The sequence below is a fragment of the Lygodium microphyllum genome, chromosome 2, assembly GCF_053477565.2.
Source record: "Lygodium microphyllum isolate KBCC chromosome 2, Lygodium_microphyllum_v1.1.10, whole genome shotgun sequence".
Lineage (NCBI taxonomy): Eukaryota > Viridiplantae > Streptophyta > Polypodiopsida > Schizaeales > Lygodiaceae > Lygodium > Lygodium microphyllum.
Window position 1 is genome coordinate 154,114,633 of NC_141136.1, and position 17,919 is coordinate 154,132,551.

The following is a 17,919-nucleotide window of genomic DNA, read 5'->3' on the forward strand; positions in this document are numbered from 1 at the left end:
TAATCAAATGTGCAAGGTTGTTTAGCATATGTGATGCATATGGCAGTCATTTCATGGTAACAGGTCAAGGACCCTGAGGATGCAGTGGGTGTCAAAGGCAAAAGTTGTGATAAGTTATGTTAGCTGGGCTTTGGAGCTTAGTGGGTATTAGTTTTGGCCTTAGGACAATTATTTGGCCAATAAGTGTTAGTGGTGACACTAGGGACTAGCATTAATTCATTAATTAATGCCAATCCAAGTGTTAACGATCGAGCCAATTTAATTATGGATGGGCACATTTAATTTTGGGTAGGGTCAAAACAGTTGAAATTAATTTTTAGGATTATTTAATTCTGAAAATTAATTAAATGATTGGATAATGCTAAGAAATGGGTTTAGAAGACGGCCATTTGACAAAAATGCCCATACAAATTGAGAAAACGTTTTTGGGGGACTGGGTGTCAGCTATTCGGTCGGTTTACAACTTGGGAGAGGGAGAGAGAGAGAGCTATTGGTTCATTTCTGATAAGAGAGCATCAGTATGCTGCGGAAGACAGCTATCTGGAGGCCGGAACAGGCAGGGGACAGCAAGGAGTCATGTTCTAGGGGCTGGCAACAATATTGCTGATCAGGTGACTACATTTTGGAGGTGCTCAGCAGTAGATGACTGCATTAAATGCAGGCTGGAGCAGGCAATAGGCAGAATTTAGGGTTTACTCAGGAAGAAAATCAGATTTCTCTCTCATCTTGGTTTTCTCTCACCTTCTCCAAGCCATTCTAAGGAGATCCTAGCATTTCTTAGCCATTTTGAGCAAGTTTCACCCAAATTTGGTGGACAGTAGAGAGATCTCTGCTGTTAACCCTAGATTTTTGGAGAAATTAGGATTTGACAGCCACCTTGAGACTAGTGCCAATTGGTGAAGGCATTGTACATTGAAGTCAGCACTTGAAGCTTGTGTAATTGTCAGGGAATTTAGATAAGAGCCCATTCATTGTAATTTGGGACAACAGTTAGGCAGTTGGTGGTTCCATTTGTGCAAGTCTTGGTAGAAAAATCAAGGGGCAATTGGTTTGAATTGATTGCTGATTATTGTTACAGCAAAGAGGCTTTCTGGAACAGCAAAGGAGAGTGTGAATCTCAGATTGTACTCACTCCATTAGCAATCAAGTAAAAGAAATACCCAGGGGTGCCACTTTTGGGGCCAACAGAGTGCCCAATATCTGAAATTATTAGGGTAATTTGTGCATTTCAAGTTATATTGTTTTGTTCATTGCTATAGTTAAGTGCTTAAGCAAGGAATTATGGCTCTTACCAAGAAGGAAGGATGGTTTCATTTTGATAATCGTTTGCAGGATTGGGACCTTGTAGGGCGTTTGAGTCTTAAAGTCTTCTTTGTTTCATTAGATTTATCATTTCATGATCAGAGATGGCACATGGTTGGCCACAAAAGCCGATGTGGTTTGGGGATTGCACAAATATAATGTCTAGTGGACATTGAGAGTGAAGGACGGATGGATCAACAAGATGCCAGTTAAATGTAAGGTATTTGTTTAAAGAATGTTGGTTGGTGGTCTTTCCCTTGTATCAACTCTTTACTGCAAAGGTATTTCCAAGAGAAATTGTTTCTTCTATACCACTATGGTTGAGTCTTCCCATCACAGATTCGTCATGTTCTTTTGGTGATATCTATTCTTGAGGTTGATTGTGTGTAAGAGATCTTCACCGCTCAGTGTGGATTGTATGAGGTTGTGTTTCTTTCTCCTTTGGCACGGGATCTTCTTAGTAGGTAGGCCATTTTTTGTGATAAACAGCTAGTGCACATTGTCCCCTTGCATCCAATGGCCAATCTCCAATGTGTGCTTAAGTAGGCATGTCTAGTTTGGGTAGAAGTGGAGAGTTGCCCGACAATTTACTGCATCCTTCTAAAGGGTGCAATGGCTGTAGTAGGCCATGTGTTGGTGCCCTTGAGCCTCAAGAGAGCCAACTGTAAGTGATTGTGTAGGTTGTGGACACCACCAAAAAGAGGCGCAACTTGTTACACCTCAATTATAATGGCATGTTGCCTCTTTGGTTTAGGCTCAAGTGGGGTACTTTTGTTGGTTATTGTTTCTTGTATGGACGATTGGGTCACATCATGGCTGAATGCCATGATTGGGAGTATCCCGAGGTAGATGAGCCCATGGATATGGACCGAAGCAAACATCAGAATAAGCCCTTCTCTTTTAACCAACAAAAGATTGCTCAACCCAGTCAATCTAAAGGCAAGGTGTGAAGACATTGCTAGGGTTTGCATTGAGGAGAGTGTACAAAATGCTCAAGGATAGAGCAATGAGTATTGGAGTGTTATGTCTATCGAAGATGGATTTTGAGTGCTGTAGCCACCAATCACAAGGTGTTGAAGACCAAAACGTAGATCATCGGAATCAATAGGGTGCTTGGCGATAATAGTGGAGATGCATGAGGATGCTCGTGATGGCCAAAACTGCCAAATGCAGCAGAAGAGGTATTGATAGGGGATGGGTGTTTTGGGTAAACGTAGAAGTGGAAGAAGCGCCTAATAGGCAATAGTTGGAAGGGCAGTCACCATGGGTTGGAGCAGCAACTAGAGTGGTGGAAGTAGCCTTGAAGGTTGGACAACCATGTGGAGGAAGGTTGATGGCAAAGATCTTCACGTGAACGTGAAAAGCGTGCATAGAAGGGATGAGGACCGAATGGGGACAAGTTGTTTATTTATAGATGTGAATGAATCCTCCCAAATTAGGGTACACAGAAACTCTATGAATATCCATATCAATTTTGCATTTTTCATTAAATAAGCGTGGTTTGGCGCTGTTTAAGAGGCTAATCATCATGGAATACATTTCTTAGGTCAACACAAGGAGCCGATTGCTTCATTAGCAATGGATCTATAGGAATGGATGGAAGCTCACTGCAACAAAGAAAAAGTGAAGGAAACAACTGTGTTTACAGATCCTATAGAGGCTTCTTCATTAGAGGGACCCCTTCATACTTATTTCCATCGTCAAGATAAATTCTCAGATGCACCCATTGCTAAATGTCGTGATCTTGCTAAGGATCCACGCCCATGCAAACAATGGTCATAGTGATAATTGAGCGAGTTATCACCATGTGCTCATGATTCTGTAGCTTAACTAGCCTTTGATACTGTGGTCGAGTCATTACACCATGGGACATTAAGTATTTAGGTTCTACCTCCCACAATGAAGATTTGTCCTCTTTGCAGGATCATTATTAGTGTCCCAACACTTTTGCTATTTTGGGTGACTTATTCGATGATTGTGTATTGGAGACATTGGTCGTGGAGGCCCAACAAAGATCTCATAATAGTTCTTGATCCTTTGTGTCATTCTAGTCTTGAAGTGCGTCTTGCATGCTTGTTCTTTTGTGCATCGTGAATTCCTTGTGTATGGTTCATACATGATGGCCTCGAGCCATTGTGCATTTTGTAATCTTGTTATCTTGTACCTATAAAGGTACACCGACTTGACAAAACCCTTGGCCTTACCCTCTTGCGCAGTTTACATAAGGTCATAGCGGTAGGGGAAGGGGGGAGGGAGAGAGGCAAAGTTGGACTAGTAGTGACCATGGTGACTTGTCAAGAGTCTCCTACTACATTGACTTGACCAAATCCTTGCCATTATCCTCTTACATAGTTTCCATAAGGTCACACGGATGTGTGTGTGTGTGAGAGAGAGAGAGAGAGAGAGAGAGAGAGAGAGAGAGAGAGAGAGGATATGCATGTGTGTGTGTGTGTTAATCCTTAGAGGAACAAGGTGGAAAGTCTGAAAAATCTAAAGCAGTAGACAAGGCCAAGAAAAAAGTGAAACGGAAGACAAAGGTGTGCCAATAAGAATCTCAAATTACAAGAAGTGCAAAAAAGTCCTAAATCAAGGAGAAAGGCATAGAAGAAAAAGTGTAAGTCAATATTTTTGTGAAAGAGTGCAAGGCGCATTATGATTTATTCTAAGAGCACCATACTCTCAGCCGTGCAAATTGTAAAGGTAGATGGGTGGTAGGAAGGAAGCTAAGAAGATAGGATGACAATGAAAAAAAGGACCTAGGCCACGGCCTGCCATGTAAAAAAGGGGATAAGGAAATGACCGTTGTCATGAGGACATGTATTTTTGAAACCTCACTCAACGTGTGGATTAATTTTTATTCACGTGATTAAGTAAATGATGCACATGTGAGGTGCAACTGGGGTTAAAGTAAATTTACAAGCTTGGGATCTGAAGAAATCACGGGATGTTAAAGGCAAAAGTTGCTATAAGCTATGCCGCACATGTACTTGGTGGTATCTGGTGCCAGTTGTTGGCCTAGGTCATCCATTTGGCTATAAGTGTCAGTTGGTGACACTAGAGAAGTGGTGTTTAATGGTGTACTTAACGCCAATCTGATGGTCAAAGATGACGCAGAGACACTCGGGAATGGAAGTTAGATTATTTTTCAGGGCACCAAAATAATTATTAGATTAATTTTCAATATTTTAAGGCTAAAAGTAATATTTAATTATGAAAAATGGTGAAAAAACCATTTGGGAAGGTTGCCACTTGTAAAAAATGCCCATGCAAGATTGAAAAACGTCTTTGGAGGCTGGAGAGAGACATTTCTATTAATTCAGCTTGCAAGAGAGAGGGAGGGGAGGCTGCTGGTTTGATTTGCAGCCATTGGAGGATCTTTTGAGGCAGCCAAGGGCAAAAGAAGACCAATCAATAGTAGAAGACAGCATCTACAGGCTATTGAGGTAGGAAGCAGCAATAAATGATTGATTTTCTTTAGTTCTTTGCATCTACATGCTGTTGTGGCAGGGCAACAACTGCACTTGACTGATTTTCAGTCATTCTTTGCGACAAAACTCTGAATTTTGTCTCTCTACAGCTTTCCTTCTCATCTTCCAACCATTTCATAGCCTTGCTCCGAATATCTCAGCATTTGGACCCTTCGAGGTTGAGAAATTGCAAATTTCTTTGCTGTAAACCCTAATTTACAGCAAAAATTAGGGTTTAGCAGCAGCCTTGGGAAGTATGCCAGAAATTGGAAGCTCCAAGGCTTGGATTCAACAAGGCTGAAGGTGAATTTCAGCTTAATTCAGGTGGAGGACTAGCCAGCCATTGAATTTGGGGCATTTCCATTGTCTATGAAGTGGGTGAAGGCCAATTGAGGGCCCGAATCGAGGAGCAAGATAGATTGAAGACTTGATGGTTACTTTGGATAGCAAGGGGGAGTTGAAATACCGAAAGGGATTGGGAGAATCCCATTGTAAGTCAACGTTTTCTTCAATAAAGCTAAAGAAATACCTAAAGGGGCGCCAATCTTGGGGCCAATTGGGTGTGCTTTGTCCAAGATCACTAAGTAAATTTTTATTTTCAAATTTGCATTTATTGTTTGCTGCTGTAATTAAGTTGTAATCAGGGATTTACCACCCTATCTGAGGAGAAAGGCTGGTTTCATGGTTCCATTGTCAGGATACTAAATCATTTGATTTGGTGGGCTCGAGGCGCCTGATTGCAAGCCAAAGCTTTGTGCTAGTGCTGATTTTTACTCTTTGCTGAGAAATTACAGCAGTATGTCTTCATATAGTGAGATGGACTCAAGCAGTGATGATGCCTCTCAGTATGAATGTTCACATGGAAATGAAGGAAATGGAATGCTTGACCTTGGACAAGGCTCAGACCATGGACAACAAGCTGAAAATGTTGCTGTTGGGCCAAATGCACGGCCTTAGGGCATAAGGAGGCTAATGACCAGCAAAGTTAAGAGGAATTTGATGACCAGTTCAAGAATCGTATAAGGACAATAGCATATCTCTTTGGTGAATTGGCAAAGGATCCTCAATTTACCCGATTTTTGAATGCTCCAAAGAAGGACAACAAAGGCAAGAAGAAGAAGACGTTCTCTACACCTTCGGGACAAGAAGATGTACCGAAGAGAATGGCAAACCCTTCATTGAAGCTCCCAAAGATGCTAATGAAATAAAATTGTTGGTACCTAGGGGGCAAGGAATGCAAATGCAAGGCAATCACGGAAATGCCATTCCAATGGATCTTGGACAGCCAGATGTGCATACTATGATGGGGTAGCCAAGAAGCACGATTTTTCATGCTACGGTTAAACAAGGATCACATACAGGAATGTATGACACAAATCCCTATGGTATGCAGCAACCAATGCATGGAGTGCAAGGCCCAATGTATCCGGGTATGGATGGAAATATATAAGACCTTATGTATGGCAGCATTGGCTTGATGCCTGGGGCACAAAGTAGTATGTTTGGTATTGCATTTGCACTCCCAAATGCTTATGGGGCTCAAGGAATGAATGTTGGTCATGCAAATGCAATATCAAACATGCTACTTTGTGAATTGAGCAAATGCACCTTTTTTGCAGCAACTAGTGTATGACAACTTGACACCCAGAGGGGCAGCAAAAGACTATGATGAGGGTGGAAAAGGAGTGAAGTTTGAGTTCTTCAGCGGTGTACAAGATAGGTTGAAAGCTTTGACTTTCATTCAGTAGTTTAATGTAACCTATTCATGGGGGAACTTCATGGAGTCCTCAAAGATTAAAAGGCAGCCTCTTTGTTGAAAGGAAATGCATTACAGTGGTGGTCCACTCTTTTGATGCAAGGTAGAGCACCGTCAATGTGGGTACAATTCAAGCAAATGTTAGCATCGAATTGGTTGATAAGTACCTTTGAGGTCACCTCATGACAGCTTGAAATAAGCTGGATGCTAAGGAATGTAAGAATTTGGAGCAATATAATAAGAAGTTTTGGGATGCGTTGTTGCCTATTACTTCTTATCTCCCCGTACCCCTTCATGAGCAAGTGGAAAAATATGTTTGTGGGTTGCCCAAAGGAATCAAGGATTCTTATATTAAATCCACTATGTCTAGCATGTCTCAGCTTATAGAGACTGCTACTACAATTGATGGTTTGCTGCGTGGGAAGGATTCGGGCTTTCTAGAGAGTGGGAAGAAGCCGAATAAAAAGTTGTTTAAGGTTGAGAAAAGAGGCAGATTTGAATATAAGCTCAAAAAAAGGCAAAAACAACAAAGAAAGGGCTCGAAAAAAACATTGGTACAACGTAGGGAATTGATGGCTGCAAATAAATGTTTTATTTGTGAAGAGAAGGGTCACATTGCAAAGGATTATCCCAATAGGTATGAAGCTGGAAAATTAGAAAATTAAGGAGATTCTAAAGGAAAAAAGCCTAAAACATCAGTGGGATTGGTGCCTGATGTTCTTAGTGATCAGCTCAATGATGATGCTACTGAGTTGTGCAAAGCATGGGGCAGAATTAGAGATTAACATGCATTGATTTTCTTTGATAATGGTACACGAGCCAACTTCATCCCTGTTGACATGGCCGCCCGTCTAGGCATCAAAGAGGATGAGATGGGACCCATAGTGGAAGTTGGAATGGCATGTAAAGGCCACGTAGAGCATGCCACACCGCTCATTGGAAAGCTTCGGTTGCACATACAAGGATATGCGGATAGTGAAAAGTTCTTCATTGCTCCACTTGAGGGTTGTGATGTATTGCTTGGTATGCCGTGGTGTCACCGTATGCATGCAACGATTGATTCTCGTGCAAAAAAGATCACTATTCAGCATAAGGGAAAGATACTCACACTTGATGTAAAGTTGAAAGGTGAATTTGCCCCTGTTGGATTTGGAGCTGCCATTTCTGAAGTAATGAAAATTTATCTTTCAGCGTACTTGGTTTTTACTGAGAATAAAGATGATAGTGAGAATGTTGGCAACATGTCTAAATTAGAGAAGGATCACATGTCATTTCTGAAAATGTACGTTGATTGCTTCTCTCAGTCACTTCCAGAGCAGCTACCGCTTAAAAGATGATTGCTTCTCTTAGTCACTTCCAGTGCATTGATTATTGTGCTTTGAACAAGATCACAATAAAGAATCGCTTTCCGATTTCTCGGATCGATGATGTTATGGATAGATTGCAAGGGGCAACCATATTTAGCGAAATAGATTTGAAAAGTGGGTATCATCAGGTACGCATTAGACCGGAATATGTACCTAAGACAGCCTTTTGGACTTACAAATGCTCCTACCACTTTTAATCAGATGATGGATCATATCTTCAGGCCACATAGAGGATTTGTGGGCACTTTCTTTGATGACGTGATTGTCTATTCAAAGAACGAGGCAGAGCATAGAAAACACTTGGATACAGTGTTCAATTAACTGCGTGACCATAGGCTGGTTATCAATGACAAGAAAAGTGAATTCTTCTTGCATACGTTGTGCTAAGAGATGGATTTTTGATGATGCTGCATGGACGACTATGTATCACATAGTAGTTAAGGCCTAGAGTTATCAGTGAAAGTCATGTTTCTCCGTATATAGGACATAGAGGTATTGATGCCACGGTCAAGGCAATGGAACATTTCTTTTATTGGCCAGCTTTAAGGCATGATGTAGAACAATTTTTTAAGACATGCATCGTATGCCAGAAGGTAAAGTACGATAGGCAAAAGTTGTCGGGCTTATTGCAGCCCTTGCCTATTCCAGATCAGCCTTGGCGGTGCATTGCAATGGAATTTATTTTTAAGCTTCCTAAGAGACCTACTATAGGGAATGATGGGATATGGACTATCATTTGTAGGTTTAGCAAACAAGCCCATTTCATTCTAGTGAGGAAGAAAATGAAGGCTAATCATATGGCACGATTGTTTTTGCAGCACATCTTTAAATATCATGGTATGCCAGAGTCGATCATTAGTAATCGAGACCCTCGGATGACCAGTTTATTTTGGAAGGGCTTGTTTGAGAATATGGGTACCATGCTGAAATTCTCACAATCCTTCCATCCGAAGACAAATGGTCAGTCTGAGGAAGCAAATTCCACAGTGTTAGATCTTTTAAGGTGCTATGTTTGAGACCACAAGACACAGTGGGAGCAGTATTTGCCCTTGGTTGAGTTTGCTGACAACAACACAGTGCATGGTTCTATGGGCAAAGCTCCATTTCAGGTGGTTGAGGGTGGCAAGAAGGTACCACCTATTCTGCAAACTAAGGATAAGATCTTTGAGTTTGATCCTTATGTGGAAAACTTGGATGTAGCATATGTAAAGATAAATATACACTTCAGAGATCGCAAGAAAAGCAAAAGAGGATAGCTGATCAACATAGATATGCTTTGCAGTTTTCAAAGGGTGATTATGTATTGCTGCGTTTGAAAAAGGCAAGGCTGAAAAAGATGAAAGGAAGAGAAAGATTGTATTGGAAGTTGAGTATGAGATACTATGGTTTCTTCCAAGTGTTGGATAAGATCAACGATGTGGCATATAAGGTGAAATTACCTCCACATTGGCGGATACATAATGCCTTTGACGTCAGTTTGTTGAGGCCTTTTAATGGTGATGTGCTAGAGGATATGTCTGCTGAAATTCAGCCTGAGGTTAAGGAGCTAGATGAGATTTTGGTACCTGAGCAGATTTTGATACACAAGGAAAGAAAGGTCAAAGGTAAAGTTTCTAGGAGATACTTGATGAAATTTTAGAATTATTCACCAATGGATGCCAAATGGATGGAAGAGGATGACTTGGCAAACCATCCTTAGTTGTTGTAGCTTTACCTAGATAGCTTTCAGTTAGAGTCCACTTTAGTTCGGGCTCTGTCAGGTTTAGCAAAGCAAGGGTCCGGAGTATTGCCTGATGCTCAAGGGGGAAGTAGTACTTCCCTCCTCCAATTATGGACAACTCTCGTATGTAGTGGATATCGGATATATTTAGGATGCATCCAAGGTATTGCGCTGACAATATGTTTTCCATAAGATCACTACTTAGTGTACCAGTCATTGTGAGATGTATGTAGATGAGTATGAGTTTCACCCGCGTACTAGAACTATACTTTTGCATCAGCTTATGATCAATTTAGCATGAATTTTATCTCAATTTTGAGACAAAAATTCTGATCAGTTTCAACTCAGTTTTTTATCAGCTTGAAAACTGTTTATGGTCACTTTTTGGATCAGTTATGCATCAGTTTTTGCCCAGATTGCTGATTAATTTTTGCAATGAGTTTGTAATCAGTTTGGGGTCACATTTGCAATGAGTTTGTGATCAATTTGGGGTCACATTTTCAATGAGTTTGTGATCAGTTTGGGGTCACATTTGCAACAATTTGTAATCAGTTCTCAGATCAACAAGTGATCAGTTTATGATCAGATTATGCGTAGTTTTCAATGGTTTATATCCATTTGCATGGACAACAGGAAATGTTATGATGCCATTGATGTTTTAGCCATGGTTAATGCTTGGTTATACTATGCTATGGTTTGGTTTTGCCAGATGAGTTGAGCTCGTGAGAAATAGACATATCACATGATAATTTGGTAATGTTTTTGAGATTCTTTGTGAGTCTTATGTTATGTTATGTTGCCTGGTAATTTTCAGCATCTGTTGGGCATATGGAATGGTTGAACAACAATGCGCAATGTTGTAATGACTATGATACCGTATGGAAATTCAAATGTAGTACTTTGCTTTTGATGCATTTGGTAGTGCAATCGAGGATGATTGCAAGGATTTCAAGGGGGAGGGCTGTCAGGGGGACATGCATTTTTGAAACCTTACTTAATATGTGGATTAATTTTTAATCACATGATTATGTAAATGATGCACATGTGAGGTGCAACTGGGGTTAAAGTAAATTTACGAGCTCGGGATCAAAAGCAATCACGCGATATCAAAGGCAAAAAGGTGCTATAAGTTACGCCACACAGGTACTTGGTGGTATCTGGTTTCAATTGTTGGCCTAGGTCATTCATTTGGCCATAAGTGTTAGTTGGTGACACTAGAGAAGTGGCGTTTAATGGTACCTAGCCAATCTGATGGTCAAAGATGGCGCAGAGACACTCGAGAATAGAAGTTGCCAAGCCAATTTAATTATTGGCTAGTCAGATTATTTTTTCAGGACACCAAAATAATTATAAGATTAATTTTCAGTATTTTAAGGCTGAATATTAATATTTAATTATGAAAAATGTTAGAAAAACCATTTGGGAAGGCTACCACTTGTGAAAATGCCCATTCAAGATTGAAAAACGTCTTTAGAGGTTGGAGAGAGGCATTTCTATAAATTCAGCCTGCAAGAGAGAGGGAGGGGAGGCTGCTGGTCTGATTTGTAGCCATTTGAGGACGTTCTGAGGCAGGCATGTGCAAAGGAAGACCAATCAACAGCAAGAGGTAGCATCTACAGGTTGATGAGGTAGGACAACAGTAGTAAATGACTGATTTTCTTCAGTTCTTTGCATCTACATGCTGTTGTGGCAGGGCAATAGCTGCACTTGACTGATTTTCAGTTATTCTTCGCGACAAAACTCTGAATTTTCTCTCTACAGCTTTCCCTCTCATCTCCCAACCATTTCACAGCCTTGCTTCGAAGATCTCAACAATTGGACCCTTGGAGGCTAAGAAATTACAAATTTCTTTGCTGTAAACTCTAATTTATAGTAGAAGTTAGGGTTTAGCAGCAGCCTTGGAAAGCATTCCAGAAATTGGAAGCTCCAAGACTTGGATTCAACAACGTTAAAGGTGAATATCAGCTTAATTTAGGTGGAGGACTAGCCAGCCATTGAATTTGGGGCATTTCCATCATCTATGAAGTGGATGAAGGGCAATTGAGTGCCCGAATCAAGGGGCAAGATAGATTGAAGACTTGCTGGTCACTTTGGACAGCAAGGGGGAGTTGAAATACCGAAAGGGATTGGGAGAATCACATTGTAAGTCAATGTTTTCTTCAATAAAGCTAAAGAAATACCGAAAGGGGCTCCAATTTTGGGGCCAATTGGGTGTGCATCGTCCAAGATCAGTAGGCAAATTTGTAATTTCAGATTTGCATTTATTGTTTGCTGCTGTAATTAAGTTGTAATCAGGGATTTACCACCCTATCCAAGGAGAAAGGTTGGTTTCAATCGCCCAAAAGGAATTTAGGGTTTTGTATAAAAAGTTGAAAAGTGAATGAGGAGCTTATTTTTGTGTCAGGCCAAAAGTGGCTCTTCTCTTCTTCTTTCTCTTGTTGTTATTGCTTGCTAGCTACCTCAAAGTTGTTGGATTGGCCTGATAAAGATTTGCAACAAGATAAGTTTAAGCGGATGGCTTGCTTGGGGTTGCAGATAGTCCATGATGGTGTTATTCTTGGGCAGCCCCGTCTTTATTCTTTCCGGCGCATTCATTAGCAGTTTCGTGTGCTTTGTGACTATCATGACATTTGGTCGTCTTGATAAGAGATGCTTTTGAGGTTCTATCCATTGCTTGCTTTATTGCCATCATCTCCTTGGTAGGATTGGATGTTTGTGCTTTTTATTGATTTTGAGAAAAGGTCACCTATTTAGATCTATCATTAGATGGTTGAGGCCAAGAGATGGGTCATTGGAAAGGCCAATTATTTATGACATATTCGAGACAACAAAAGGAAGTGTCATGAAAGATTCCTCCAACTCTGGAAGTCTAAGGTTCCTTACCAGGGCAAAGTGTTCATGTGGAGGTTGCTTATAGGGGGTCTTCCAATTGGGGATCTGTTGCGTGCTCGCAAGATCTCTCGTGCTCGGTGTGTATTTTGCACTACATGCGATCAAACATTGCTTCATCTCTTCATCTCTTTCCTTGTTGCACGACAAATTTGGAGTTTTGTTTGTTGTTTGTGGTCCTCAGTGACTCAGCAGCAGATTTCAGCTCATTCATGGATTATGGGAAGGATGCCTTCTATGTCCGCCTTGCAATCATATTATTCTTGCCTTTTCCATTTCCTTCGATGGACAGCTTTGTGGCATATTTGGATTACTTGGAATGCTTTTATTTTGGATTTTGCCTTGGGCATCCATTGTCATGTGGCGCGTGCTCGTGGTTTAGTGTTATGGCAGATCTCCTCTATGGTTTCAGCTCATCTATTTCTTCATGACATTGCTGCTCCCTAGCTGGATATCGTTCACTCCACTCCAATTGTCCTTTCTGTGTGATATTTGTGTGTGAGCCTTTCCGCTTGATTTGTGTGTGTTTTGTTTTCTTAGCTGACTTGATGGTCTGATGTAAATATTGCTACTTAACTCAATTATCTTCACGAAAAAAGCAAAGAGAGATCATGGATCCAATGAGCAATGTTGATATCTTTTCATGATAGTTCTTGTTAACAAAGTGGTTCACATGGACCTATTCAGGTTATCATTCCTCCCATATGGACCACCAGGTGTTGTGTACAAGAACAAGAGATCTATGGGATCAATTGGCAGCTTGCTTGTGTCTAGGTAGATGGGGAATATTGATGGGAAATTTCAACGTGTTGAGAGAGAGAGAGAGAGAGGACGCAGTGAGTAGTGTTAATATTTCTGCATGATAGTTCTTGTTCACAAGGTGACTCATGTGGATCTACTCAGTTCATCAATCCTTCCATATGGAGCACCACATAGTGCATGCAAAAACAAGGTATTGACTACCACGCAAGAAACAAATTTGCCATCAACATAGAGGATTCCACATGTTAGACTCGCTAGCTAGGCTGTGTCCATGTGCCACATGTGGCCTGACTTCACAGTTGCCTATGCAATGTAGCACCACGTCACATAGAAAGCATCCTTGCCTAACGTGGTGCCATAGACACTTGACGTTGTTGCTCTCTCCTGGACTTTTTCAACGTTTCTCTCTTCTCGACTCTATAGACTTTCTCTCCCTTACACACTTATAGTGTTCGCTGTTCTCAGTCCGTGGCATTAAACAATAATATTAATGCTAAAATCAACCTTACAATAAAATTAACTTTCATATTTAGCAATCACATTAATCTTAACATCAAATGGTAATATAAGGATTATAAGATGATGAATCGCAAGCATTAATGCTTGTTTGTGCATCAATTTCTCCTTGGTTATGTTGACAATGGTTTACTGTAGCCTTAGAGTGGCACCTCCCTAGGCCTTGATTGTCTCCACCACCAAAGGAATTGACACAAGGCATTACTCGAATACTATCTGGAATGTGAGTACTGGGCAAGAAACATATCTTGTTGTACTCACCAATGAGATAAAAGTAGACTTGTCACAACTATTCTATGAGATAAAAGTAGACTTGTCAAGTGTGGACCATCATGATTGTGAGAGTGTGTGCATGTTGGTTTTGTGCATGTCATAGTATCTGGCACTACATAATAGGCTAACACTCTGATACCAATGAAATGTCCACCTACAATCTAACTTGTACAAGAGATGCGACACAATCTGTACCCAGGACAGAGAACATAAAAGGGAATGGACATCAAACTTACCTCCCAACCATATAGCCAAACAGTCTCACGGTCAAGCTTGGGAGCTAGCACCATGTGGGGCCATAGCCATGTCCCAAGGGTTGGCACCCCACACCACCAGCCCACACCATCCTGATATGTGGACATGCCGGCGTACGGGCCAAGAGTCCAAGAGTGGTGATTACACAATGATGTGCACAATAGGGGATTGATTCCTATAAATAGAATGCGGATACCCTAACCCTAAAGTTGCTTGTAGTACATTTACACTAGGTCACTTCTTAATATTTGTGACCAATGCTACTAGCACCGATTTGGATTTCCAAGGATTTTAAAAGGTTAGTAGACACATCCGGATGCAAACAATGATGCACACCTACTAGTTGGAGCAAGCATTGTGCAAAGTGAACCGACGTGGGGCCATCCAGATAGACATGGGATAGATAGATGACGGCACTCAAGGATGGGCGTGCTCTTCTTGTTGGTTGCCCATGGGGGCACCTTATTGGTGGGTAACTAGTTAGTAAGAACTTGCAAGATTCTATGTACTTGGTAGGTGCTAGGATTCTTGATGTCACAATCAAAGGTTTGGGAGGTTACTAGGAGCCTAATAGGTGGCATGCTTGGAAGGCATGCCAGCACTCGCGAAGCTGTGATTCTAGGTTGTGCACTCGCTTTGTGGGTGGTGGGAGTAGCTCTAGAGACTCAGCACCAATAGGAGCTCAATTCTTCAGACTATTCTTCATGCTGCAGGATGGTAAGCTTAAGTGGTGTTACACCCTTATATGATGGCTTCTCTTCCCCATCCCACCCAGACTGCATCTAGAGGCTTTGTACTTGGGCAATGTACCTTGCTTTGCTCCATCCATGTTGTTAAGCCCATGCGCTTGTTCGTTGGATTTGAGTAATATTATTTTTGTAGAGTGATAGAGTCCGTATGGGACTGTGTGTCAGTATGGGCAAACCTTTGCCATTAAAATCACTGAAGTCATGCACGGTTGGGTCCACACTATCATGTTTTGCTGTTACATTGAACTTTCTCTGCTCTCATCTCTTTCCCTATCTAGTGGAATCCTTAACAAAATTTGCTCTACCTAGCCTTATTTCAATACTACATTCTTAGAAAATGCTCTTTGGTAATGAAACTTCTTAAGCCTGGGGCAATGGTTGAAGAGGTTGAGAAAGTTTCTGAATTGTGAGAGGTGACTCAAGTGTCCTGCATACATTGGGAGACTATACAAAGACAGAAATATGTTAGCCTGTGGGCCAAACCATTTTCTTTCCTGAAAATGGCTCTTCAATGGCCTTGCGTCTCCTAACCTTCTGAATGCCAGTGACAAGGGTACCTTCTTCAATGCCTTGTTAAGAATCTATTTCTTAGTCTTGATATTTGATCCCCCTCTTGATAATCTATCACCTCCAGCTGACAGCATCATGTTTCCAAAATGATGTAATCAGTTTCTCATTTTTTAATACATGCAGGTGAAGCATTTCCAGACCTTGGCACTCTGCTTCAGTTTTTTGAGAGTGCTTTTGATTGGGCTGAAGCAGAACGCACAGGTCGAATATTACCCCATAAAGGTGTAGATTCAGAGTTTGATTCTCAGTGTGCAAAAGTTTCAGCAGTAGAGAAAAGATTGATGAAATATCTAGACGATCAGCGAGAATTATTTGGAAACCAAAGTGTAAGGACTAGCCTTGATTTGATAGCTACCTTGTACTGCTCTATTTTAAGATCCATTTAGCTTTTTATAATTCCTCTCTGGTGCTCTACAGATTGAATATGCCACAGTAGGAAAAGATCGATATCAATTAGAGGTTCCTGATTTTTTGCAAAAAAAGGTTCCACCTGATTATGAAGCAATGTCACAAAGAAAGGTTGGTTTTTTTGGCAGTTTGTCAATATTTTCCTGTTATGGCCATTTGTTTATCTCCGCATGCAAAATGCATAGATTTGGTTGTTGATTCTGTGCTTGTGCTCACCATCTATCCTTGCAACAGATGTTAAGATGATTTCAACAATTGTGCATTTGAAGTGCCTAATAATCATATATCAATATACATTTTACATGTTACTTTCTGTTTTATCATATCATATTATGTGAGTTTTCTGTTGCCTGATTCTGTGCTTGTGCTCACCACCTATCTTTGAAAGAGATGTTAGCATGATTTCAACATTGTGCATTTGAAGCGCTTAAGCATCACACATCAGTATGCAGTTTATGTATTACCTTCTGTTTTATCATGTCATACTATGTGAGTTCTCTGTTCGTGTAGGCAGGTCCGCTTTGTTTTTTCAAGGTTTTCCTTGAGAAAAAACGAGATTACTTTTTGCAGGTGATCATGATAAGTTGCTGTTGCTATTTTGTGCTATCAGGGTTTTCGACGTTTTTCAACTCCTCAAGTGAGAGAATTGTTAAAAGATCTGATAGTTGAAGAAGACAAAAAGGAGGCTGCTCTAAAGAACATATTGCAGGGCTTATTGAAGCGGTTTTGTCAAAATCATGCAGCTTGGTTGCATTTTGTCCGAATAGTGGCAGGTTGATTTTATTGTCCTGTTGCTAGGTTTCTGCTGCCTTATATGAAATTTGGAAGTTTTTTCTGGAGTGCTGAAAATGTTGTCTCCTTGCAGAATTGGATGCATTGATAAGTCTCTCAGTAGCAAACGAGTCCCTATTGGGTGTTACCTGCAAGCCAGTGATTAGTGATGCTGAAGCATCATCCCGTGTTTTACTTGCCAAGTCCCTACGACATCCGATCTTGGAAGGTAGCCTTGATGGGGGCAGTCTGTTTGTTCCAAATGATGTCAGTCTAGGCCACGCAGGCCGAGCTCCTTTCATGCTACTTACAGGACCAAACATGGGGGGCAAATCAACCCTGCTTCGCCAAGTGTGCTTAGCAGTCATTCTAGCTCAGGTGGAGTGTCAGTCTTATAGATTTCATTGCATTGTCTATTTCTCTTTGCGTTTTATGTTCATGCACCTGAACTCAGGATCTGATCTCTAAGAGATAAAATACCAAGGGATAGTGCAACATCCTTTTGAATGCCAAGGGAACACTGGCTGGCTCGGCTCAGATCTTATGAATTGTATATAGCTAAGAAGGAGTTTCATGCCTATCCTGTTGAAGATTTCTAGACCTTCCTTGCATAGCTGTATGGGTTGGTTGGATGATAATCCAAATGTCTGGGATGGGATTAGTATATGGTTTTATTGTGAAGTTTTGTCAAGGACTTGGTATCTCTTCTCATGATGAACAGATTGGTGCTCGTGTTCCAGCCGAGTCCTTTCAATTCTCACCTGTTGATCGTATTTTTGTGCGAATGGGGGCTAAAGATAACATTATGGCTACACAGAGCACCTTTTTGGTGGAATTATCAGAAACAGCCTCTATGCTGGTACAGTTTTGGAACAATGTTTGGTCTTGTAGCTTTAGGTTATTATGATTCGCATTTATAGATTTTATACATCAATCTGGAGGTTATTAGTACAATCGTTATTAAAGTATGGTCTGTATGTTTTTTTCCTTTGCCACTTCAAAGGTACCTTTGGTTACTGTATTTTGCAGACATCTGCGACAAGAGATTCACTCGTAGCATTGGATGAATTAGGACGAGGCACTGCAACTTCAGATGGACAAGCCATAGCGTGAG

At 40.9% G+C, this 17,919-nt stretch overlaps 1 protein-coding gene across 5 annotated transcripts in view; it reads left to right on the forward strand.

Annotated features, from left to right (window-relative positions):
* The window catches only part of MSH6 (MUTS homolog 6), a 112,209-nt gene that overhangs the window by 76,843 nt on the left and 17,447 nt on the right, over positions 1-17,919 (forward strand). For all 5 annotated transcript variants that reach the window (XM_087699791.1, XM_087699783.1, XM_087699800.1 and 2 more), the window contains 6 exons: positions 15,750-15,952; positions 16,044-16,145; positions 16,645-16,807; positions 16,900-17,183; positions 17,527-17,664; positions 17,835-17,914. In XM_087699791.1, the coding sequence (XP_087555917.1) occupies positions 15,750-15,952; positions 16,044-16,145; positions 16,645-16,807; positions 16,900-17,183; positions 17,527-17,664; positions 17,835-17,914 (970 nt within the window). The remainder of the gene's footprint in view (positions 1-15,749; positions 15,953-16,043; positions 16,146-16,644; positions 16,808-16,899; positions 17,184-17,526; positions 17,665-17,834; positions 17,915-17,919) is intronic.